A 26217-nucleotide genomic window follows, 5' to 3' on the forward strand; every position below is an offset into this window, starting at 1 on the left:
TTTGTGTGTACATTCACTGTTCACTGTGCTGCTGAGTTAGGCTTCATTGTGGCGATTCTGAATTATTAGAGCAGTTTTGGGTTTGTTTTAATTGGAATAATATTGTCTAGATTCTGGCATAACTAAATGAAATTCCGGTGGTAAGTGTTGTTGTAAGTAATGTACTTTCAAAAGAAGACTTTCAGAGCCTGCTTCTGACAGGATAGCGGTTTGACAAAGCAAAACGTTTCTCTCGTCGTACAACATGATGACAGCCAGCGAAAACTCTGAGCCGTCTTCAGTGTGCTTCCCGTTGGGACGCGAGCGAGCACTTCTCCTGCCTGCTGTTGAGGGGCACATCACATGCCACCTTGTATGGTTTGTGTTGCATTAGAGTTTCCTTTCCAGATCAAAAGTTGGGAAGCCAAGCAGCTGAACACAGAGCTGAGGAGCTTTGAAAAGGCATGGAGTGAATTCACTGGATTTTTTAGAAGTATTTCATGGAAGCATGCAAAATGTGGGCCCAGTTTATTCAGATACTTGATGGCAGCTGCGGAGTAAAAGTGTCTAATGAAAATGAAATAAATTTCCTGTGAATGGAATAAATTTTGATTGTGTCTCAGAGAGCAGTAATTACACATGTCACGCAGTAATTAGGCAGTCACACTGTGGCCACGGTGCCTTTCTTTGTCTGCAGATGGTCTGGGAGAGCGGCTGTGTGGTTATTGTCATGCTGACACCCCTCACTGAAAATGGAGTCAAGCAGTGCTACCACTACTGGCCAGATGAAGGCTCCAACCTTTACCACATCTACGAGGTACGTAAACAAAACACACCTGATTGGGAAGTTGGCAGCAGGTGCACAGTATTGCTTAATCCCATTTGACCCAAGGTGAAACGTACCTTCAACCAGTGTGAGAGGCATTGGGCTACTTGGTCCTTAGCAAGCAAGTCTGTAGTCGATTTCTGTGCAGATTTAAGTCACCACTGCAACTAGAAGGAAAATAGCTGAAAGGAGACATGCCAGTCCTTGGGAAGAGGGTGGAAAAACAGGCTGTGTGCTAAGTAGGTTGGTGCTTTCAGTCCTTGGAGTAAGCAAGGACAAGTTCACCCAAGAGCAACTCAGAAGAAAGGTCTGGCAACCTACTTTCAAAAAATCAGCCGTTGAAAACCCTATGGAGCACGGTTCTACTTTGACACACATGGGTTCATCATGAATGGGATCCAACTTGACATCAACTGGTTGTTGTTTGTTTTGTTTTTAAGCAAGTTCACAAGTGTCACATTGTAGACAAAGATCCAAACTCTTAAAACAGCTATGTGGTTGTAAATCGGCCCCTGGGGTAAATTGTATGTTTCTCATTTTTTAATTTTTATAAATACAACGCTGACAGAAAGGTTAAAGAAATATTTACCTCCCCAGGGCAGTCCATTAAATCAGGCCCCATATAACAGGCCTTTAAATAGGGTCTATTTTTTAAAAAAGAACCCCGCTATTATTCTAATTGCTTATTGATTTCTTTGGCTGAGCGGCGTGGTCTTTCCATGATTCTGTTTAGAGTCTTGTGTACCTAGCATTTGACCTTTTTATTTGAGGATAACCTGCTGACAAGCTTATTTCCCTTCTGGATTTTCTACCCACTTTAAGAATGAACTAAATAAACTTGGGTATTTAAACAAGCACCAGAATGCATCCTCTGGTTCTGTTTTGCGCTAAAATTAATCAGAACGCTGAAGCCCACAGTAGGAAGCATGTTGGAAACTTAAAGATTAATCCTAAATCATCTAGTGGCTTTTAGGTCACTGCAAATAGACTTCAGTATGGAAAGTGATTTGCTGGAGGCCCGTATTAATGTATCCCTGTGCATCTTATGTTTTTCCTAGTTCTAAACCCAGGCGTGTGCTACTTTAGATGAAACCTTAAAGAGGGACTTAAGGTATGTGTTCAGCAGAACACACAGATTTATTGGTGTCTTTGTTCAAAAGTCTGTTGAGGCCCTAGGTAGCATTGGAAACAACAGTTACCTTTGGTATGAAAAAAAAAATGAGCCACATTAAAATCGAGAGGGCGGGAGGGAGCCATTAAGCCAAAGGTCAACCCATCTGCAATATAAAACTTGTCATCTTTGGAGTGTTTCCCCTTCTTCCTCAAAAGTAGCCTCCTGTTCAGCTAGCTGTGTGTTAGATCTGTGACACCCATGCTTTTCCTGTTTTCCTTTTTCTCCTCTTCACCCATCCAGGTAAATCTGGTCTCTGAGCATATCTGGTGTGAGGATTTCCTAGTAAGAAGCTTTTATCTGAAGAATCTCCAAACCAATGAGACTCGAACCGTGACCCAGTTCCATTTCCTTAGTTGGTATGACCAGGGCGTTCCTTCTTCCACGAGGTCTCTTCTGGATTTCCGCAGGTATCACCAAGAGCCTGATAGCGGATTAACATATTCATAGCATGGGCAGCAGATTGAAGGACGCGTATTTTAATACCAGATTTCCTTGTTTCTAAGATGCCACTATTGTAAGGTGTCCCATCTATTCATCTATTTTATAATTGCTTCAGGAAGAGAGGAGAGGAAAAGAAAGGATTACATTAAATGTGCGTGTTAATTATGAGATGTTTCCTGGTTTCAGGAGTGTTAGGATGTGAAGCGGGAATGAGCATCTTAGAATTGTGGAAATGTGGTAATTATCCTTGATAAGGTTCATCAACTCATGAACAGTTGTGAAGTTTATTTTTCACAGGACATTAATGAATAGAGCCCAGATATTTAATCTGAGTATTTATCCAACTCGTCTGGTTGGATATGATGATGGGATTTAACAAGTTTAGGTCCAGATCCTAAAAGGGTTAATTCTAGATAAAAGCCTCAGTGTAGTTAGCACATGACGTGTATATTTTTAGAGCAATTTTGAAACTGACATTTTTTTAATTCAATCATTTGTTCATTACTCAAGTCATCTAGTCACTCAATGAGTTGCCTTATTTTAACATGTGTTTATTGAATTGTTGAAATGAATGCTAGATTCTGTCTTATAAGAAGGTGTTGACGGTGCAAAATAAGGAAAATTTAAGACCGAAGCTTTGATTGCACCTCAAATTCGGTGATAACAGTTGGTTGGCACTGGCTGCTTAATGGTGGTGAATGAATAAACAACTACAAAGGGAGTGAAGTTTTCCAGCAGCGTTAATAACCAAGTTCTAAGTTATATGGAAATTCTCTTACATTTAACTGATTGGAAACCTTCCCACTAAGAAAAATAGATAAATATGAAAAACAAGGACTCTCGAGCCTGGGGCGAAGTGCATTTATTAAGCCAGCATTACACACTGTCATAGGGCAGTTTTTGTATTTAAACAGCTGTTAATTCTTGATTCTAGCGTTGCTTAATGTAGAGGAAGGTTGAAAAGGCAAGTGTTGGCATAAAGCTTGGGCTTTAGGCTTGTCTCTGGGCGGCCTGAAGTGATGTGTTAGAGAATCTTAAGGCTGCCATGACACTTTCTTTTTCCTTTTAGTCTGTTTTGAAAAGTAAAGGAGGAACTTTTATTTGAATAGTTCTTTGCATCAAGTAGCATGTGATGAGCTCGAGGAGAGACCTGGACTTGGTGTCACATACGTGAGGCACATCAGTGACCACTGTCCCTCTCAGCTCTGCGAGAGATATAGCGTGCTTTGCAGCTTCAGAATGCTGAATGCATACTAAAACAGTCACTGGACGCAGTTCCCCCCAGTCCATCTTCATTTCTAGGCCATTATTTATATTTTATCAATACAAATTTATTTCCAAAGACATGCTATTTAAAAAGGTGCATAGGGTCCACTTCCTGAAATGAAATCTTCAAAAAGCAGTCGTTGCTGGCAAAATGGCTGCAGCTACCAAAGATGACAGTTCATCTCGCTCTCCCTGTCTGTATGTGCAGTCAGTGCTCTCATATATATATGCATATGGGTATATTTATTACATCATATACATATATGGGATTGAACATATACATAACCAACCCTCTGTCTTTATGATTCATCATGAAGAAAAAATGGATTCCCCAAATTCCCTTGCCCCGGAGTCTGTGGAGATACGGTCTGAGAAGGTTTCTGATAACTTAAAAAGAAACAAGCACCCAGACAGCTTTGAATGTCTTTGTGAGAATCGAAAGCTTTTCTTGCCTTGCCTTTTTTGGTATTACTGCCCAGTATTTCTGATGAGGGTGCCTTCACGTATGAAGTGGACAATGGATAGAAAGGATCATTGACTCAGAAGGCACGAGGCTTAGGCACAAACTGCTGTTAGGTGATCATCTGTGTAAAATAGCCACCCAAATTTCAGCGATGGAGAAGGTGAGGCCACTTCTGAAGACGCTGGTCCTTTTACTGGGACAGGATTTCTCATCTGACTTTGAACAATAGACCCAGCATTCTAGCTGTGGCCTGGTGTGTTGGTCAGGCACTGAGATGTGTAATTAAATATTTCTTGAGCCCAGAGGGAGCACATTTACACTTTAAAGAGAAACTGCTAAGCTCAGAGATAATTAGCATCACATATGAGGGCTTTGCTTTAAAAAAATTGTCTCTATCTATATCTATTATTCTCTCACTTCTTGCTGTGTGCAATGGCATTTACTAACGCTGCTCAGTGTAAAAATGGACAAACCCTTACTTTGCCAGCTAATTAGCGGTGGCCAGTGTCATTTTTGTGATGTTGCAGCTAGTAATATGAGCCCAGTTGCATAGTCACAAAAGTGATCATTGGAAACTGTGACTCTGCTGCAGGGACAATGTGGGAAGCCCCTTTTCTGAGCCTCTAACGACCTCTGACCTTTGCTTGCTGATGGTTTGCATGACGATTTCTTTTCCACTCAGTGACCCGTGGGTTGGTTTGTATGACTAATCGTTCCTTCTCAGTTAATTCCTCCTGTTGAAATAACATCATTTTTTCTTAATGTTTGAAACCTTTGCTTACTGGTGATTTGCTCTAATAGAATAAAATAAGACAGTTGTGTTTTACTTATCTTCATAAGTAACCTGTAGTCTGTATCTTAGCTCAACTGGATGAAAACCTCTGTTGAATATGTGACGGTTTTGCTTTTTTATTCGTGATGTTTCAAGTTGTAATAATACAAGTACATGATGCTTTTGTAAATAAAACTCTAAAAAAATAGCACCACATGGTATTTACACCACAGGTCTCCTTGATTGTCTGTGATTGTTTATAAATAAGTTTAGCACGGGGTAGGGGCTGGTGTGAATATTAAAATTACAGCAAAACCTTCCTAAACCCTGCTGAGGCAGCCAGTCACAACATGCTGCAGAAAAATAATATTTTAAATACGCCATAAAATAAAGACTGGAATTATAGAAGCAGAGAAGCAAATTACAGCCACATTAGCTGGTAATTAGCTTTTTCTCAACACTTCTTAGCAAAGGAGGTTTTTCTTATTAAGTTTTGTCAAAGAAGGAGCTGACCTCTGTAAATGGGATACTACCGTTCTACTCTTGCTTTGTTTTCTGGAACCAGTACATTTTAAAGAAGAGTATCTAGCTGTTGTGTTTATTTCTTTTTTTTTTAACGTACCTTTGCTTGGTCCATCAGAAAAAATGAGCCAGTGTGCGAACATGCAAATTTTAGCTTAGTTTCTAGAAACATAGATCAGATTATCCTGTGTGAAATGTTGGAAATGTGGAACTGAGGAGGTCCGCCTCATCACGTTAAAGAGTCAACTAATGAGAAACCCTTAGTAAATTCTACATGAATGAAAAGGCCTTTAAAAGTGAAGCCACTCTAGATTTGGTTTGACAGGTGAGCTTGCTTGGGTCTGCACACACACACACACAAACACACACGCAGACTGAATTTGACGTCTATCTTATCAGAGGGTAAACTCACGTTGCCTTTACAAACCGAGAAGAGAATGGGAGATTTTAGAAGTAGAAATGAGTGGATCTATTTTCCAATCTGTTTTATTCTCTAAGGGCCAAGAACTTTTAAGGCATTCTGGCATGCAAGTCCTTTTGATTTTAATAAGAGTTCATTTTTACTTTCTCCAGTTTTCCCCAAAAACCTTAACACTGCAGCATCCACCAAAAAAAAAAAGAGTGAGAGAGAGCGAAAGCTCCAGCAGAAATAGAAATGTGACCATAAGGTCACTGCGTGGCTTGCTCTCCCTATTTTTCTGAGCTTTCTCCATTTTCAAAGCATGTTTATGTGTTCTGCAAGCTTTAAAATGCTACATATTTTCACAGCTCAGAGAGTAGCCATAGATCACGGTCACTAGGGAATGGAACGTTTAAAATGACCAATGCATAGGTGTTAGTGTATCTCATCTAGGCCACTGCCCTGCACCTTCAAGTTACTTTATGCTGTTCAGATCGGGGCGCCCTGGGTGATGCAAACTGTTAATGAGCTCAGCTGCTAACTGGAAGGTTGGAGGTTCAGGTCTACCCAGAGGTGCCTTGGAAGAAAGGCCTGGCAATCTACTTCCAAAAAATCAGCCCCTGAAAACCCTGTGAGCACAGCTCTACTCTGGCACACGTGGGGCCTCCACGAGTGGGAATAGAGGAAATAGGAAAAACAGTCTTATATCTGGGTTACAAGACATGAGGATATCTACTCTGTTCATCAGTCCAGGCCTACTTTCGACTCCTCCCTTTCCACGCGCATTTCTTCTTGGCATTTGGTGTTCTTTAGACGAGCAACGGCTGATTGAATTTTCACTTTCAGCTGACCGTTTTGTGCTGAGTAGGCAAACCTTTGCAAAGAAAGGTGACATTTCCCATTTCTGGTCCAAGGAAAAAAATTTTCTGTATTATCATTCCTTTTTCAAAAATTTTACTTCTTGACTTAGATTGTAGAAATTCATACAGCACGTTTTAGAACACACTCCCTCACACATTTTTTTCCTTCCAGTAAACAAAGATCCTGTCTTTCATTTTCTTTATTTAGAAATATTTTACTGAGTATTTGGATGCACTTTGTAAATACTTTTAGTTGTTTCACTGAATTAAAAAATATAGAGCTTATACGATGAATTTAGAATCAGCCCTTTGTTTTGAGTTAAAGTTTTGAGTTAGGGGTTGGTTATAAAATCTTAAAATAAGCTTATTGTTAATTTTCATACCTCTGATCGACAGTCTACACAATGGAGTTGTTTTTAAACACACTTAAAAATGAAAAGGTATATAAAATTTAAAAGATTTCTCTTGTTTCTCTGTAATTTAGATATCCTTACAAAAAACTGACAGATTAAAAACAGACTCTGTAAAATGGACCTTTAAGATGCTGTGTTTAGACAATACAGTAACACTGTATTCCATTGTGTCTAGACTATGACACATTTTGACCTAAATTACAAAACTCTAAAATTTCAGTGATGAATATAGATATTCATATCATAACAAAAAGTCAGATCAACTGAACCAAAAAAAAAAAAAGAAGGGAAGAGAGAGGGAAAGGTTGAGAGAGAGAAAGAGAGGAATTGGGGTTCTGGGTGGGGGCATAAGGTGATGACCCGTTGACCAAAGCCTGGAGTTCATACTTGCAAAAGGGGGAAAACAACTTTGTGAAAATGTAAGAATTGTTTTTAAAGCTTTGTTTAATAATTTAATATTGAAAAGAAAAATAAATCTTTGAAAATGTGCCTGTAATTTGGGTTTTCTTTTTTCAAAAAGGCTATTGTGAAGTATTTTTAAAGATACGCACTATTTGCTTTGGCTTACTAGTTATTTTGGATAACGTATGGAGTCATGGTGCAGAACTGTAATTTTTATGTCTCTTTTTATTTCAGAAAAGTAAACAAGTGCTACAGGGGCCGTTCTTGTCCAATAATTGTTCATTGCAGGCAAGTACAACTTTTAACATGAATTAAGAAGATGTTGCTACCTCAAAATATAAACTATGTAATTAAATATAGAAGTTTAACTTCCTCACTGCATCATAAACACATTTAAGGGATATTTCTAAAGGAAACCAAAGACATAAACTTAGTTTTCCGTTTCTTTCATTATTCATGTGTGAACTGTCCGTGATGTGCTTTCTTTCTGGCAAACTACCGTGATGTATGTCCGAATGTTCACGCCCTACCACCTTATTTTTTCCTAAAACCTCGTGGTGCCACAGCACAAAGTTCAGGACAGGCTCTCGATGTCTTACACTGTCTCGGCCGCCCTGTGCAGACAGGGAGAGAAGGCTGCCTGGTTCACACACACAGGGTCAGTCACACAGGCACATGCTGTGACCACAAACCTCCTCGTTTATTATGTAAATCTAGGCCTTTGGCTGGAAAGTCAAAGGATCATACCCTCCACCAGGTTAAAGTCCCACCAGTGTGAACAGATCCACTCTGAGAGAACTTCATCTAATGGTGCTCTTCTACTTGGCTTGATACTTGGCTATTTTTGATAAAGAACTTGTACTCAGTTTTCCTGCCTGGGGTCAAAAGGAAATCTGTCCCCAAAGATCAAATACCAAGTTGGTCAATTCAATCAAGAAACAAGTGTGTGTGTGTGTGTGTGTGTTGTGTGTGTGTGTTGTGTGTGTGCGTGTGTTTGCGTGTGTGTCTGTGTGTCCGTGTCTGTGTGTGTGTGTGTTGTGTGTCAGTGTGTGTTGTGTGTGTGGTTTCTGTGTGTGTCTGTGTCTGTCTCTCTGTGTGTGTCTGTGTGTGTGTCTGTGTCCGTGTGTGTATCCGTGTGTCTGTGTGTTTGTGTGTTGTGTGTGTTGGTGTATGTGTGTGTGTCAGTGTGTGTGTCTGTGTCAGTGTGTGTTGTGTGTGTTGTGTCTGTGTTGTGTCTGTGTGTGTTGGTGTGTGTGTTGTGTCTGTGTGGGTTGTGTCTGTGTGGGTTGTGTCTGTGTGGGTTGTGTCTGTGTGGGTTGTGTCTGTGTGTGTGTCTTTGTGTCTGTGTTGTGTCTGTGTGTGTGTTGTGTGTGTCTGTGTGTGTGTGTTGTGTCTGTGTGTGTGTTGTGTCTGTGTGTGTTGTGTCTGTGTGTGTTGTGTGTGTGTCTGTGTATGTCTGTGTGTGTCTGTCTGTGTCTGTGTGTGTCTGTGTCTTGTGTGTGTGTTGTGTGTGTGTGTTTGTGTGTGTGTTGTGTCTGTGTATGTTGTGTCTGTGTGTGTTGTGTGTGTGTCTGTGTGTGTCTGTGTCTGTGTATATCTGTGTCTTGTGTGTGTTGTGTCTGTGTGTGTTTGTGTGTCTGTGTATGCATGCATGCACGCCTTTCTATGAGAGAGGAGGGTCAGACTTAAGTGCATTTTGGTATTCTCAAAAAAGTAGAGTAGAACTTTTCTTTACCTACAAGTACAGGTAAGCTGCAATTAATTGGACACTTTGTAGTATGTCTTAAAATATTCAAGTGAATATATGTTAGCCAGACAAGAGAAGTGAGGAAAACACTCAAAAACAGAAAAGTGATCTGCAGTCATTTGTGATGAACGGTGAGGGTTAAATGGCAGACAAGGGTTGGTGCTTCCTCTTCGGTAATAATGCAGCAAAGATGCACGTATGTTATGAAAGGAAATTTGTGAAATATGTATCTGTCCCAACTGCAGCTTTTTTCACGGACTTCAGGAAACATGTTAAAGCCAAACTTAGTGGTTCTTTACTGTAAAAGATCAACCTGTCGGCTTAGCTATGATGTCTCAGAATTACAGGCCAACATGCAAATCAGAAACTCAAGGCAAACGGTTTGTCATTTGGTCACAGAATTACTGGTCTTGAGGTGGAAGTATTTATTTTTTCTTAGGGTCACAGTTTATTTTGCTAGGAGTATAATTAAGAGAACGTTTCTTCATTTGAAAGCCAGTCGTGGATGTGGAAATCAGCCCTGTTTGGTTTGGAGAGGGTCTCTCAAACTCACGTAACTCAGTGACAGCCTACGTGAGGAAAAGAAATGGTTGAAAACATTCCTTATTTAAAAAAAAAAAAAATGATGCTGGTGCTGCTTTTCGCCCAGAAAATCCATCTTGTTTTTTTTTTCCCCCATTTGCTACTGTTGAGACACAATGCAAAACATTTTTTACAACTTTAGTCCAGATGGTAAATATTCCAATTATAGCTGGTGGGATGAGAGGAAACGAAATGAAAGTGCTTTTTTAAGAATGCGATTAAGTAACAAATGCTTTGTATATTCCTGCCCCAGAGGCAGTGACGCATGGGGGGGGGATGCCACACGTGACTGCAGCGTCCACTGATGAAGGCCGACCCGCCACGTAGCCTTCCTTTTTGCTGGGTGGATTACCCAATAATCATATAGAAAGTATTTTTCAGCTATTTTAAATGCAAATGCCATCAACTCTGAAATAGGCAAAAATTTCTTTATTTCAATTTTTTTTTTCTGGTAAAACTTACCACGTCTTTGGCCAAGGAGGAAAAAAAAAAAGAGAGAGCGAAACATAGCCATGCACAGTAGTTAATCCCTGAAGAGCTGCTAGGACGGAGGAAAGCTTTCGTGTTTCTCTTCTCCTTCCCTGTCTTCCTTTCTTCCTCCTCCTCTCCGCCTCCACCCCGGGATTCTTCCCAGCCTCACTTCTTTGCTATTTCTCTCCAATTCACAACCAGCCTTTCTGTGCTGGCCCCACTTAGGTGTAGAATGAAGTGGATTGTTGCTAGCTGTTTTCGTGTGTTTGGTGTAACTGTGTGTGGATAGCATTTTCATTTTCTCTCCTTCTGTTGACAGTGACGGCGCAGGACGAAGCGGCACCTACGTGCTGATTGACATGGTTCTCAATAAGATGGCCAAAGGTGAGATTCAAAAGCCTGGCTGGCTTTGTTGTGGCTGAGATATGTGATGACGTTGCTATGGCAACACAGGGTGTAATATTCACAGAAGGCCTTCAGAAAAAATTAGAGGATTGTTGTTCCTTTCCCGAATCATATTGAGGCTGTTTGCAGCAAGCACCTTTCTGAGGTTCACCCTTTGTTACCAGGCTCTCTACTAAGCATCTCACACTGTGCTTAGCCCATAGTAGGTGCTTGATAAATATTGTCAAATGGATTATGATGTGAATATCAATATTGTGAATAATGCAGCCTCTGGATTTTTAAATGTCATACGAGCTTAGAATATCCTTAAAGTATTTTGTATAAACCACCACTGGTATTTAAAACCGGTTTGTTCCGGTTCGAACCCCTGCTGAGAATTTGCATTTCCACCCCAGAATTATTGAATGAGAAGCTACATTTTAAGGGGATTCCCCAGGTGATTCTTAAGTATAATAAATTTTGTGAGCCACTGCTCTACTAGTGGTTCTCAAAATTGATCCCCAACCAGCAGCATTAGCATTGCCTGGGAGCTTGTTAGAAATGCAGATTCTCAGCAGGGGTGTGAACTAGGACAAAACAGATCAAAGCCCTATTTAAAACTGTATTTGCAGATTACAACCATGTTTGAGAGCTGGGCTGCTAACCAGAAGGTTGACAGTTCGAATCCACCAAGCTGCTCCTTGGCTGGAAACTCTATGGGGCAGTTCTACTTTGTCCTATAAGGTCACTGTGAGTCAAAATCGACCCTATGGCAATGGGTTTATTTAGGTTTTGTACTAGATTCTCATCACTGATCTGATAATTACTGATAGTAATTACCTTCAGATATAAATCATCCTATATCAACCCTTATGAAGAGTTTTTGTTGTTGTTTGTAACATCGTGTTATCTAAGTGAATTCTGTTTGTACTCTTGAAGGAGTACAAAACTGAAAAGTGTTTTAGTATTCTCAAAAAGTAGTACTATTTTTTTACCTGTAAATATAGGTAAAAGCTACAATTTCCTCTCAAAGAGTGCACAGCATCTTAGACTCAAAGCAGTGTAGTGTCAGAATGAACTTTAGAAACCACACAGTGCAGGAGAAATATGCGGAGGACAGAGCTGTGATGTGGTCCCAGTTCTGCCACTGACGAGCTTCATCACTTAGCAAAGCTTTTAACCTCTCCCGGCCCTAGCTTCCTCATACGAAAATGCAGAAATGAGCTAACCTGGTGTTTCTCAAAATGCAGTCCACAGTACACCAAACCTGAAAGTAATTGCTTCAAAAAAAGAGGCCAGAGAGAGAACGCCATCGTCAAACAAGTTTGGGAAAAGAATTCATAGTCAGTATGCCTCTTGGAAAAAAAAAAAAAAAAATGCCTCTTGGAGACTCTTGATGCATGTTAGCACAATAAAGTCCTGCAGTAACGAAACTCGTTCAGCTTTCTTTATCCCAGCATGTGGGACAGACTTTGGCAAATACAGAAATGGGTGATATTATGGTTTCTTTACCACCTGTGAATAAATCTTTCTGGGTCAACACACGCATGCACACATGCACATACATGTACGTAAGTACAGGCCTGCACCTTCGAAAACATCCTGGGCAGTCCCTCGCTTTTCATTCTCTGCCCACCAATGGGAGAAGATAGTGAATATAGAAATGAGTTTCTATACATTGTCATACAAATTCCAAAATAGCCGTTTTCCTTAACTCTACTTTTTTCTGCTAAAAAATATACCACCTCTCTAGCCCAAGGATACAGATGTGGAAGCTAAAATAATAGCCCATAATTTTGCACATCAGTACTGGAGAGGGTAAGTGGATTACCTGGAGTCCCATGGTTCCTTGTTCCCACAGGACCAAAGTCTGCCCTGGTGCCCTGTGTGCCATCCCACACCTGCTGCGCACAGAGCATGCAGGAAAACTCTTTGCAGTTGGGTTTTGTACCACCAAATATTATTTTGGGCACTCTAAATTAGTTTAGTGCTGGAGATGTAAAAAGAGACAAAGACAAAACAAAAATGCCCTGATGGTGCTTTTAATAAAGTTTTTTTCTCTTTTAGGAAATAACAATGTGAGCTTTCGTAATTAAAAGTACAGTTTTCTTTGTCTATTAATGCTGTTGTGTTTCATTAGATATGTCTTTTCATTTGCAAATTTTAAGTTCTCGAAGCACAACGTTATCAATGGGATTTATATTTTCTGTCCTTATCACCCACCCTTCTCTGTCGCTCACGCACATAAATATTTTTCTTCTATTACATCCCCAAACCTCCAGAACAACACAGATTTTTTTCACCCAAATGTTTTAGGACACGCGCACGTTCGTAAAACAACGTGGCACGGTAAACTCCTTAATAGGCACAGATTTGGAATAGAAACTCAGTCTTACAAGGGGAAGGGTGGCAGAAGGTGGAACAGATGCTTACGTCCTCTCAAGGTTTGGATTATTTTGGTCTCCACCAACGTGATCCGGTACAACCTGGACTTCAAGTACGTGCAAGTTTAGTCCCAGAAACAAGTAGACGCAAACAATGCTGCAGTTTTGGGCTCTCGGCCTCCTAAGGGAGGGTTGACGTTATTGTTTGAGCGCTCAGGAAAGCCATTTATCGCCTCCATTGTACCATGTAATGTCAAATTCCATTTCAAGTGTGGGCCTGGTGTTAAACAATACGAGGCAGTCATGTGAAACTGGCCAAAGAGGGGAGTCATGGGGTTTTTCTTAAGATTGGTCACCCCCCATTTTGCTCTTGACCTGCTCCCCTCTGCCGACACGTTGTGCAGTGGGAAATCCCTTGACCCGGAGCCTGGGCCGGGGCTGCATGCAAGATCAAAGGGCAGCTTGGGCATCTCTGCCTGGCCGAGGTGGGTCTTTCCCAGGCCGCCACACTGTGAGGCAGCCAGGGGTTTTGTTCTGGCAGGAACCAAGGCCAGGCCTGTGAGGCCTGGGCCTCTTTGTCTGGCCTGAGAAGTTTGAGGCCCAGGTTGCCGATACAGTGTTCATCAAATGATCAAAGGCCCAAAGGCCTGGACATGAAACCTTTCTTCCCATTTCCTTTTCTAAAAAAGAATGAATTGCACGAGGACCAAAGAATGCCATTTCCAAAGCTTTTATGTGCAGCGCTAGCAGTAACGTTAGAGTCCTTCAGTTCTCAACGTAAGAACCTAAGTGCACTTTCAGACGGGCCCAGCTGCACCGGCAGAAGGCATCCACTGCGTTTCTTTCAGAAAGGCTTTTAAGGATTAAGGCCTTCGCTCCTATTTTAAGGGCTTTTAGGAATAAACTTAGAATAATTTAAGTTCTTTTTCCACTGTCTAGTTTATTAGCAAGTAGTCAATAATGCATTTTGCAATCAAAGTAAATAGGCATCTTGCAGTGGGAAAGTCAGTATCAGTCTGTGTAAAATACTTTTGCATGTTGGTTATTTCTGTTGCTGTGGCAGTGTTTCTAAGGAATAAATAATATTTTGCATCAGAATTCGTTTTTAGGGAACATATCCCTCTTTCATGGAAGGCCTTGGCTTCTGTGTTTTTTCAGCCAAGAAATTTCCCTAGGTTTTGTTTTTGTTTTTTATACTTCAGTGGCATCTCTTTACCCAGCATTTCTTTCTATTTCATAATGGTTTTTTTTTAAGGAATAGAGAGCTGTCAGCCAATGGTGGAACCTCCCAGAGACAACATTGCTGGTCACCCTGAAGTGACCCAGCCCAGCAGAGTGGTGTTCAGCTCCCCTTCGGTGGGGCAGCGGCAGAGACCCACCTGTGGAGAAACACTCCCACTGGCCTGAGGACTCCCCAGCAGGATGGTGTTTGGGCAGGGAGAGGAGATGTGAAAGGTCTCAGGACGCTGCTGCCGGAGTCCTGTGCTGAGTAAACACATTCCAGTCCCGGGTTGCTATTGTTATTCAGAAAGCCCAGAGGTCGGGTTTTTTTAGGGAGGCCTTTTTCTTTTGTTTGGCAGGGGGCACAGGAATGGGAATTTCATTTTGCTTTGTGAATCTCTGACCGTTCATAAATGTGCTGCTAGCTGCCTTTCAAGCTTGTATTGACTGGAGCACTTTCCTAAGTAATGGAATCGTGTGTGAGCAAACGGTGAGATGCTCACACCACCAGCTGTCCAACCCCAAACCTCCGTCCGGCAGCTTGACCTGTGTTACCGTTTTTCCTGTCTGCAGTGTGTACATGAATAAACATCTCATGGGGTAGGTTCAGTAGATAGATTTGGGTTGTTTCTTCTCCCCCTGCTTAACTGCAGGTCAGATATTTACCACTTGGCCGAACGCTACTTTTGAATTTTGTCATAGTTACATAGAGAGCCCTACCCCAGAAGGAGCTGACTGTCACTGATGCGGTGGTAAGGCCACCTCGCACTGACCCTGCTCATCGTTCTCCCGTCCCGCTCTGTCATGCACCCCTGGCTTCTCCCTGCATTTTGCCCTTCCTGGGTAGCAGAAAGCAGGAGTGCCAAAAAGAATACTCACTCCCCCTTCATAGGTGGTTGTGAGGATGAAGTGAGAGTGTGTATGGACAGGGCTTCCCCCCACACCTAACCCAGCGTGGTGGCTGAGGAAATAGTTCCTTGCCCTCTGTGGCTACCCTTGTGTGTTTGCTTTGTTCATAGCTGAGCAACAAATGCAAGACTTTTATGGCCCAATTTTGCAACTCATGAATCACATCATTTTGTAAATTGTTCTGAGTCTTGGAAGCCCATTGTTCTAACTGAGCGTCTCTGAAGAGGTCTTTTGATGGAGAAGCTATGTGGGACCTTCCATTTCTTAGCCACATGACCTCAAATAAATTACACACCTCAGTGAACCTCCCAGATGAGGGTGATATGACCAACTTGTCTGCCTGGGCTGGGGTGAGGCACAGATGAGATATGGTGGGGGAAGGCCCACGGAAACGAGAGTGCTGCACAGCGTGTGGTGACGTTATACTTAATCTGGTGTTGAGAGCCCAGGTTAGATGTCAGCTTTCAATAGCAGGTCAAAGTAGACAGAAGACTAACTTTGGGAAGCAAGAAAGGTTAAAAGGTGGGGATGAAGGCTAACCAGACTGTCCATTCACATGTGCACTTACGCCAAGACTTACTACCTCATGTACATAGCTGTCAAAATACCTTTTTAAATAACGTGGTGTGGCTCATTGAACTTTTTTTAAAACTAATATCCCTCTAGAATCACGTGACTATTTAAATACAATTTTAAATTCAGCCCCTCGGTCACACTAGCCACCTTGCAAATGCCCAGTGCCACATGTGACTAGAGGCCACCACATTGGACGCTGGAGGCCACCACATTGGATGCCGCAGATCTACTTTTCCATCATGGCAGCAGGTTCTCTTGGACATAACTGCCTGGAGAATAACATTGAGGTGGTCGTCGAACGGTGTCCACGTCTCTCCATTCTTATCATCCCTCTGGGCCCAGCCACCGTCATCTTTCACCTGTATTGCTGCAGTAGCTTCTAAACTGGTCCCCCTTCTCCTGTTCTTAGCCCTTCCAGTCTGTTCTCCACACAGTGATCAGTGTGATGGTTTAAGTAGAAAAGCCCTCTGTGGTCTGCCTGAATACTTTGAGCTTAAATCCAAAACCCTCAGCACAGCTGACTCCTGCTCGTTTATGCAGTCTCACCTGAGGCCCCTCTCTGGCCTTGCTGGCTTCCTTTCAGCTCAGCAAAACTGAAGACCTTTGACTTGCTGTTCCACCGGCCTGCAATGTGCCCCGTTCCCATCCCCTGCCCCCACAACTGGCGCCTTCCCGTCCTTTAGCCTGTCATGGATTCATGCTCTTTCCTCATAGTAATTATCATAGCATCCTTCCTTCATTTGACGAATATTAGGTTAAACCATGAAATTACCATTTTAGTGGGTCAGAAGGACCACATACCCAGTTTCATGTGGTCCAACCTCACTTATCGAGCCCTACTACTTGCCAGGGACAGTATCAGTGGGAAAATGCAGTGAACAAAACAAAACAAAACAAAAAAATCCCCATCCTTGTGGAGTTCCTCCTGTGGTCAAGAGAAACAGACAACAAACGTGTAGCTTGGGGTTCGTAGGATGGTGATGAGTGCAGCCAGGAGGGCTGTAGGGACAGGGCATCGGACTTTCCCCATCACCTCTCAAAGAAACCAAACCAGCTGCTGCCAAGTTGACTTCAACTCATGGCGCCCCCATGTGTGCCAGAGCGGTGCTGTGCTCCATAGGGTTTTCAGTGGCTAATTTTTTGGAAGTAGATCACCAGGCCTTTCTCCCAAGGTGCCTCTGGTAAACTGGAACCTCCAACCTTTCGGCTAGTAGCCGAGCACCTTAACCCTTTGTACCATTCAGGGACCCCTCCACCTATCCTAGTGCTCAGCAGACATCTCTGGACTTTAGCTGGATCCATTGGGTTTTTTTTTTCCTCCCTCCAAGAACTGAAAGGGACTTGAGACTTCTGACCTGAGATACTCTGGCCACTTTGTTGTAAAGGGAGGAAGCAGATCCAGAGAGATCCGGTGACGTGCTAAGGCCATCCAATTAGTCAGAATTGGGTTTGGAGCCCTGGCCTTTCTGCATATTAGTAAGGGTCCAAGAGGACAAGACAGTGACCTCAGGCCATGAAAGGCAGTGGGACTATCAGGGACTAAGCTACATGGCCACCCAGCATGTTTTCAGGGGACAGTAGGCAGTAGGTAGAGCAGATGAGTGGGAGGGCACAGGTGGTTTAGGATTGTAGGGAAAACTAAAGGCAGGAAGACTACATAGAAATCAGGTTACAGAGTGCCTTGGATTACAGGCCAACAGCTACGGCTTTGCCTTGTAGCAGTCTAGAGTCATTCGGAAAGCGATACAGTGGTATGTCTGCAGGATGAATTTGGCAATGCTGTAGAATAAGGGTTGGAAGGTGAAGGAGCTGGAGCCAAGGAGAGGATCCGGAACCTGCCTTGGGGGAAAGAGGAGAGCCAGACCCTACCTGTGTGGTATCAGGTTGCAGGTGCAAAGGAGAGGCCCTGCAAGGGGTTTCTCCTCTAATGCACAAGACTGGCCTGGATAAGTAGGCTGCCACACAGAGTAACTTGAGGTGGGGAAACCTGCCAAAACACAGAAACGCGAAGTGCCAGCCAAAAAGGATTTTCACGGATATGTTTGACTTCAGCGTGTCTTCAGGGTGATAATGCCTTGTCTCCTAGCTCATAGAAGTTTCGGCCTGGAAAAATTGTCCAGAATGGGGTGTTGGAAGAGGAGGGGAGGCAAGCTTTTGTTATGCACTTTCTTTTAAGTAGAGAAATTTAATTTTTTTTTTTTTTTTTTTACAAAAAGTGTACTCAGGCAGCAGTGTGGGTATTTACTCCCTTATCTCCTTGCTTATTTTTTAGCATATTCCCTTCCCTGAGCTACTCTGGTGCACTGGACATAATGACAGCATGTTGGTGCTGAAATGTCACTGCCCCATTTTACAGACGGTCCTCAGAGCCGCATAGCAGAGGGTCTGTTAGCCGGGACAGCTGGCAGGTGAGATGCTCTGTGCAGCGTCACAGAGCAGAGCTGTGAGTGACTTCCAGGGAGGCAGGAAGAACTGCATGCCCACAGTAAGTGACCGTGTCAGAAGGCCTGCTCCAGGACACAACACAAACACCGAGGCTGGTCACGTAATGGGAGAGACCAGTTCTTGTCAGCAGGCATTATAGCCCCATCTTACCTGGATACTTTCATGAACTTCATTGCAGCCCGCACTCTACTGTTTGTCTCAAACGAGTTGCCATCCTTGGGAACAGTCAGTCACCAATATGCCCCGGGGAGCTCATGAGCCTCACAGTGTCTTGATGGTGTCAGCACGGGCCCTTACAAATGGAGGCGTATGCAGGGCGAGGGCCCCTGTCCTCTGCCGACAGCTGTCTGAATCCTGCAATGGTCTTTCACCCACAGCAGGATATCAACATTGCCTCTCCTTGGTTGTCCACCCCACTTCTCCCCCCTCTGCACACTTACTACACACCGGGCACCATGGCCTATAAGAAGTCAGTAAATTAAAGTTGTTTGTGAGCCCCGCCCTCACAGACATCTTCCAGAACATTCCTTAGTGGACATCCTCTTTTCACCCAGCCGTTGGGCACAGCATGTCATCTACGTTTCTCTCAGTGATACCCAAGACTTATCTCTTCCTCCCCATCCTGTAAGGGTGGTCCCTTGTCAGGTCCGCACAGGCCTTCTCTCCAGGTGCTACTCCATGGAGTGAGGGCATCCCTGCCAGCCCGGCCACTACCCTCCAGAGTGAGGGCATCCCTCCCAGCCTGGCCACTACTCCACAGAGTGAGGGCATCCCTCCCAGCCTGGCCACTATCCCACAGAGTGTGGGCATCCCTGCCCTCCCGGCCACTATCCCACAGAGTGAGGGCATCCCTGCCAGCCCAGCCACTACTCCCCAGAGTGAGGGCATCCCTCCAAGCCTGGCCACTACTCCACAGAGTGAGGGCATCCCTGCCAGCCCAGCCACTACACCCCAGAGTGAGGGCATCCCTCCCAGCCTGGCCTCTACTCCATGGAGTGAGGGCATCCCTCCCAGCCTGGCCACTATCCCACAGAGTGTGGGCATCCCTGCCCTCCCGGCCACTATCCCACAGAGTGAGGGCATCCCTGCCAGCCCAGCCACTACTCCCCAGAGTGAGGGCATCCCTCCCAGCCTGGCCACTATCCCACAGAGTGAGGGCATCCCTGCCAGCCTGGCCACTATCCCACAGAGTGAGGGCATCCCTGCCAGCCCGGCCGCTGCCTGCAGTTGAACTGTGTCTGCCTCTTTTTTTCTTGAGCTGTTATGTTGTTTTCTTTTTAACTTAGTTTTATTTTTTGCCTTGTATATGTCTTGGTTATTTTCTGATTGTTTTTGTCCTTGTTTCCTTGCAGTACCAACTTTTACTACCTTTTTTTCTCTCTCTCTCTTTTCTCTGTCTTCCATGCTTCTATTTCCTTTCCTCTCTCCATGTCTGCCCTGGGTCCTGCCCTTTTGGTCTGCCTGGTAGAGCCCCTGCCAGCACCGTCTGCCACAGCCTTTCTGCTGCTGGGATGGTCCCTTTGTGATCCAAGGACCCCTGTTCACAGGAGCAAGGGCCTTCCCCATGAACCTGCACGCTTTCAGGGGCAGCTTCCAGGGACAGTTGCCAAAGAATTGTCCCATATGTCAGGCATAAGTTTCTTCTCCTTGCCTGACATTGAAGGATTTTCTTTGAGAGAGCATTTCCTGCCCCTGCTAAAGATCCCCTCTCTAATTCCTGGTGGCAGAGTTCCCACACAGGCCGCTCTGCTCCTTCAGTAGGAAGCGGCACTGTGTGGAGTCACACCTTGTACACTGCGTGGAGCGGGATGCAGAGGGCTGGCCCATTCACAGTACTCTCGGGGAGAAGCAGCAGTTCAGGGCTAGTCATCTTCACGGAAAGCTCCCCAGCGTCCACATCAACTGACTTCAGCTGGCACGTGTGTATGACCAGTGCTGACAGTCACAGCGGTCATTTACCATCAACCGAGCTGCTCCTCAGTCCTCTGTCGTGTGTGTGTGTGTGTGTGTGTGTGTGTGTGTGTGTGTGTGTGAACTGTTTACAGGTTGGATGATGAAAAGGGGGCTTGGCTGAAGTAGGGAGAGGTAAATCTCAGTGGTTCTGCTGTCAAACTGTAACCTGAAGCCCGACTATAACTAAGGATTCCCCAATCAGGCTGTGAGCCTCCTAAGGGGGGGGACTAGCTGTACATTTATATTTTGAACCAGGAATAGGATCGGAGTGACTGAGGGACAACTGCCAGACCTGGAGGGAGGAAAGAAGCGGTGAGAGGAGATTTTATTACTCATGTTTATGAGTGAGTTACGGTAAAGTACCCTAAAGGCTTTGCTTCTCGGCTGGAAGAGCAGAGAGAGGCTGAGCTCATTGGAGCGGTACATCCATGTCCTGTGGCTGCCAGAACAGAGGACTGCAGACCTGCAGCTTAGGACAGCATCCATGTCCTGTGGCTCCCGTAACAGAGGACCGCAGACCCGCGGCTTAGGACACCATCCATGTCCTGTGGCTGCTGTAACGGGACCGCAGACCTGCGACTTAGGACAGCATCCATGTCCTGTGGCTGCCGTAACGGGACCGCAGACCTGCGGCTTAGGACACCATCCATGTCCTGTGGCTGCCGGAACAGGACCGCAGACCTGCAGCTTAGGACACCATCCATGTCCTGTGGCTGCCGGAACAGAGGACTGCAGACCTGCGGCTTAGGACAGCATCCATGTCCTGTGGCTGCCGGAACAGGACCACAGACCTGCGGCTTAGGACAGCATCCATGTCCTGTGGCTGCCGGAACAGAGGACTGCAGACCTGCGGCTTAGGACAGCATCCATGTCCTGTGGCTGCCGGAACAGGACCACAGACCTGCGGCTTAGGACACCATCCATGTCCTGTGGCTCCCGTAACAGAGAACCACAGACCCGCGGCTTAGGACACCATCCATGTCCTGTGGCTGCTGTAACGGGACCGCAGACCTGCGACTTAGGACAGCATCCATGTCCTGTGGCTGCCGGAACAGAGGACCACAGACCTGCGGCTTAGGACAGCATCCATGTCCTGTGGCTGCCGGAACAGGACCACAGACCTGCGGCTTAGGACACCATCCATGTCCTGTGGCTCCCATAACAGAAGACCACAGACCCGCGGCTTAGGACACCATCCATGTCCTGTGGCTGCCGTAACAGGATCGCAGACCTGCAGCTTAGGACACCATCCATGTCCTGTGGCTGCCGTAACAGGACTGCAGACCAGTGGCTGACAACAGCAGGCAGCTCCTGAGGCCCGAGTAGGGGATTAGGGCGTCAGTAGGGCCAGGCCCTCTCTCGTGGCTCCAGGGGAAGATCCTTCCTTGTTGCTTCCAGGCTCTGGTAGCCTCAGGCATTCCTTGGCTTGTGGCAGCCTCGCTGTCTTCACATGGCCATTGTCCTGTGTCTTTTCTAGTAAGTCTTCCTATAATGACACCAGTCGCATTGGATTTAGAGCCCACCCCTCCTAGTCTGACCTCATGTTAACTAATTACACCTGCAAAGACCTTATTTCCAGACAAGGCCATCTTCACAAGTATTAAGAGTTAGGACTTCAGCATATCTTTTGGGGCGACACTATTCAACCCATAACAAATAGCAACATGAGATTTTAGTATGACATCCAAAGGGACCCTGGGGGAAGAGGAAAAAAGGAATTGAAGAGCCTCATTCCTGGCCTCAGCAGGCTCCTGGCTTGTTAATATATTTTAATTTTACAAGTAGTTCATGTATACATTCTTAGGGTAAAAGATTCAAGTAATACATGTATATGGAAGGCCAGAGAAGAATTAATGCCTTTGAATTATGGTGTTAGTGAAGAATATTGACTACACCATGGACTGCCAGAAGAATGAATAAATCTGTGTCAGAAGAAGCACAGCCAGAGTGCTCCTTAGAAGCGAGGGTGGTGAGACTATGTCTCACTTACTTTGGACATATTATCAGGAGGGACCAGTCCCTGGAGAAGGACATCATGCTTGGTAGAGTAGAGGGTCAGTGAAGAAGAGGAAGACCCTCAATGAAATGGAATGACACAGTGGCTGCAACAAAGACCTGAGGCATAACAATAATTATGAGGATGGCGCAGGACTGGGCAGCGTTTCCTTCTGTTGTACATAGGGTCACCATGAGACAGAACCAACTGGACAGTACCTAACAACAACAACAACATATACATGAGAAATTCTGCCTGTAGCAGCCCTACCTCTCACCCTGCTAAATATGTTCAGTATTGTTAGTAACAGGCCTTTAAAAAAATAGTGTATATAACTGACCTGATGGCACCTAACAGCAACAACTATATAAATATAGTTTTTTATATGTATATATATATGGAGCCCTCGTGGTGCAGTGGTTAAGAGCTGGGCTGCTAACCAAAAGGTCAGCAATCCAAATCCACCAACTGCTCCTTGGAAACACTATGGGGCAGTTCTCCTCTGTCCTATAGGGACACTATGAGTCAGAATCGACTGGAGTGCCTTGGGTTTGGTTTTTTGGTTTATGTATGTGTGTGTATATATATATGTGTACATATATGTGTGTATGTATACATACAGAGAGAGAGAGTTGCCTTCGAGTTGGCTCAGATGAAATGCAGCCTGGTCTTGAGTCGTCCCCACAATCACTGGTGTGTTTGAGTCCATCGTCAGGGTTGTGCCAGTTCATCTCACTGAGGGTCTCATCGCCCTCGCTGGTCTTCTTTCTGTGCGTGTGTGTCCTCTTAGTTACACTTACACATGTATATATTCATTAATCAGACAATTTATTGAGACCCTAAAATGTATCTTGGGGATTTTCCCTTGTCCATACAAGCCTGTGCGCATCCTTCTTTTCAGTGGCCGCACAGTGTTTCATGAAATGGATGTACCATAATGAATTTAAGCGTCCCCGTTTGGGGACATTCACAGTGTTCCCCGTTCTCCTGCTGTTATAGAAAATGCAGCATTTTCCATCTTGTTCATACTTCCTTGTGCGTGTGACACTCGCCTTTACACACTCTGGGTGGCATTCTAATTTGGTAGTTTATGTGTAGGAGCAATTTTATATTTCCCAGAATTTTTATAGGCACCGTATCCATCGTGTCCTTTTTTAAGTTTAATAATCACCCCTTCCTAACTTTCTCCTTTTCTAAATAACTAGCCTGTGCTCATTTACATGTGGGTACCTAGGCCTGGCTTCTCTGTATGAACCTGTCAGTACCTGCGGTACCTGATAGAAAATTATCAGTGTTTTGCAGACTCCCTTCCTCTCCTGAAGTGACAAAGGATGGTGACTTTGAAATGACAGTGCAGTCTTCGTAGAGTACTACACTTTACTTGTTTGTGGAGAAAATGATTTAGAATTTTTAAAAAAGAAATTTAAAATACCTAGTTGGTCTAGGTTCTGATGGCCTTGACTCTCAAATGATATGATGCCAAGCGATCTCCCTTGACCCCAGTGAAATGTTGCAAAAAGTAGAATATAATTTACCTAGAAGGTCAGCAAAATACCTTCCTGATTGTAATTTTTAGAATTTTTAGAAGCCTTTTTTTAGTTCATTAGGAAAGCCTGGTCACCCAGTAGTTAAGAGCTACAGCTGCTAACCAAAAGGTTGGAAGTTCGAACCTACCGGGTGCTCCTTGGAAACGCTATGGGGTAATTCTACTCTGTCCTGTAGGGTTGCTAAGAGTTGGAATTGACTCTATGGCAACCGGATTGGTTTTTTTTTTTTTTTTTTTTTTTTTGGTTTTTGGTTGACTCAGCTCATCCAGACGAACTGTGGAGTAAAAACTGGTCAACAGAGAAGGCTCAGGACAGTGTGTGTGTCTGTGTGTGTGTCTGTGTGTGTGTGACGCTGATGTCAAGGGGTGGCATTTATGCCCAGATTACGGGTTCAGACAGACTGCGCTCTAGCTGTGCAGAGTTTCCAGGACCGTGACATAGTCTAAGCATCCCTGATCCATGTGATTTTGAGCCATGTAACAGTTGTTCTGTTGAATGCAAGGGAACTCTAGGACATCTGTCACTCAGTTGAACGCTAGGGTTGACTGTATTCTGCAGACATTTGTTGTTGTCGTTAGGTGCCATGGAGTTGGTTCTGACTCATAGTGACCCTACGTCAACAGAACGAGACACTGCCCCTTTGTTGCTATGTTTGAGCCCATTGCTGCAGCATACTTCATACATTCCACATTCCTATTATTAATGGATGTTTGCAGCTGTTTCTTCTTGAGTCATGCCACGTCAGCAAATGAAGCTCCTGGAAGCTTAACTCCATCCACATTATTAAGGTTGACTATTTCAAGGAGGCAATTCTTGCCCAGTTTTATTCTGAGTGCCTTCCAACCTGAAGGGCTCATCTCCTGGCACTATATCAGACAGCGTTCCGCTGCTATTCATAAGGTTTTCACTGGCTGATTCTTTTCAGAAGTTGACTGCCAGGCCCTTCTTCCTAATCTGTCTTAGTCGGGAAGCTCAGCTGGAACCTGTCCACCGTGGATGACCCCGCTGGTATCTGAATACCGGTGGCATAGCTTCCAGCATCCCAGCAACATGCAAGCTCCCGCGATGCAAAAAACTGACAGACACGTGGGGCCTGCAGACATAAAAAATAGAAATACGGTGCCTTTCTTACCCTTCTCTATCCATTCCTGTAAAAACTGTGAGCACAAAACAAAACAAAAACGTTCCAAGATGGAACACGTGACTAGCATAGTTCTCCTCCTAGGACATATGAATTGTTCAGCTTTGTTTATTTTGGATTCGTAATAATCAATGCTTGTTCTTTATTCCTTTAAAATTTAGTTAGGTAGGAGCAGAGTGTTTTCTAAATTCTTCCAGAGGCTAGAATTGAGAAAATTTACTCATGCAAAATTAAAGGCCTTTCTCGTCTGTCCATTTGATACATATTGTTTTAGTTTTTAAAGGAAGGTATACATTGTATTCCCGTAGTTGGTAAAAGCTTCTGAGGGAGAATCTGCAATAAAATTTACTAATGATTATTAAGTTATTATTACTGAACATGCTATTGGAAGCAATGTGGAAGAACGACTCTCCTAAGGATGTGATGATGGTATTGTCCACAGTGAATTCCAGCCCACACACACCTTAAAGAATATGGGTCTAATGAAATTAGCTGAGTCTCATGACTCACTAACCAATAATCAAGCTCCAAGAGAAATCAAAGCAAACCTTATAAAGAAACACTGGTGGAATATTTGCTTATTGTTCTTTAACTTCAAATTGATTCTTCTATTGTAAAAAATAGTTTTAATACTGTAATACTAATGTCCTTTTAATATGTTAGCTAGAGCTAAAAAAAACCTCTGTTGTCTTAAAAATGTATTTAACCAATATGTAAACTTCTAAACCAATGAACCCTGAGTGGATTAGAAAGTAATAGTAAAAGCAATTATTGTTTATCAAGCAGTTCATTAAATAGGATCCCGGCGGCTGATGTCTTTTAGGATGCCAGCCACCTGTGTCGTACCCCATGTCTGCGGCATGCGGTGTGAAGCCTGGGTCTTCCTGGGTGCCCAGGGTACGAAGGAGGAATCCATGCCCAAGGGAGAAATTTGACCCAGCTAACACCTACCACATTATAGGGTTTAGTCAAAATGTGAAGTCTGCATCCATGTTTACTGTACACTCATGAAATCACCAACTTAAATTAAACGTAATCCGTTAACAGGAAGGCAGCTGTAATAGGTACATTGCATTTCTCTGCTATTTGCATAATTGTGATGCTTTTCAAATAGAAATACCTAGAAGTTTCCTACTGATTCCCACTCTACATTCCTCTATATCCAGGGTTAAAATTGTCTTGCTTCTATCTTTTCTTCTATGTGGATTTTCTTTGCATATGTTTTAATTCCTTAGCTATTTACACGCTCTCTGACTTGAGTATCACGCCCAACAGGCCTGTTCCCTGGAATTTAATATTACTTAGTTGCACCTTTATGTTGTAAGCAAAATTCGATTTTTAAA

The 26217-nt window shown here is 44.0% G+C and overlaps 1 protein-coding gene across 4 annotated transcripts in view; it reads left to right on the forward strand.

Annotated features, from left to right (window-relative positions):
- The window catches only part of PTPRN2 (protein tyrosine phosphatase receptor type N2), a 1957978-nt gene that overhangs the window by 1911600 nt on the left and 20161 nt on the right, over positions 1 to 26217 (forward strand). For all 4 annotated transcript variants that reach the window (XM_049861881.1, XM_049861880.1, XM_049861883.1 and 1 more), the window contains 4 exons: positions 677 to 796; positions 2220 to 2386; positions 7753 to 7806; positions 10638 to 10702. In XM_049861881.1, coding sequence (XP_049717838.1) covers positions 677 to 796; positions 2220 to 2386; positions 7753 to 7806; positions 10638 to 10702 — 406 coding nt within the window. The remainder of the gene's footprint in view (positions 1 to 676; positions 797 to 2219; positions 2387 to 7752; positions 7807 to 10637; positions 10703 to 26217) is intronic.

This window comes from Elephas maximus, chromosome 20 (assembly GCF_024166365.1).
Source record: "Elephas maximus indicus isolate mEleMax1 chromosome 20, mEleMax1 primary haplotype, whole genome shotgun sequence".
Taxonomy (NCBI): Eukaryota; Metazoa; Chordata; class Mammalia; order Proboscidea; family Elephantidae; genus Elephas; species Elephas maximus.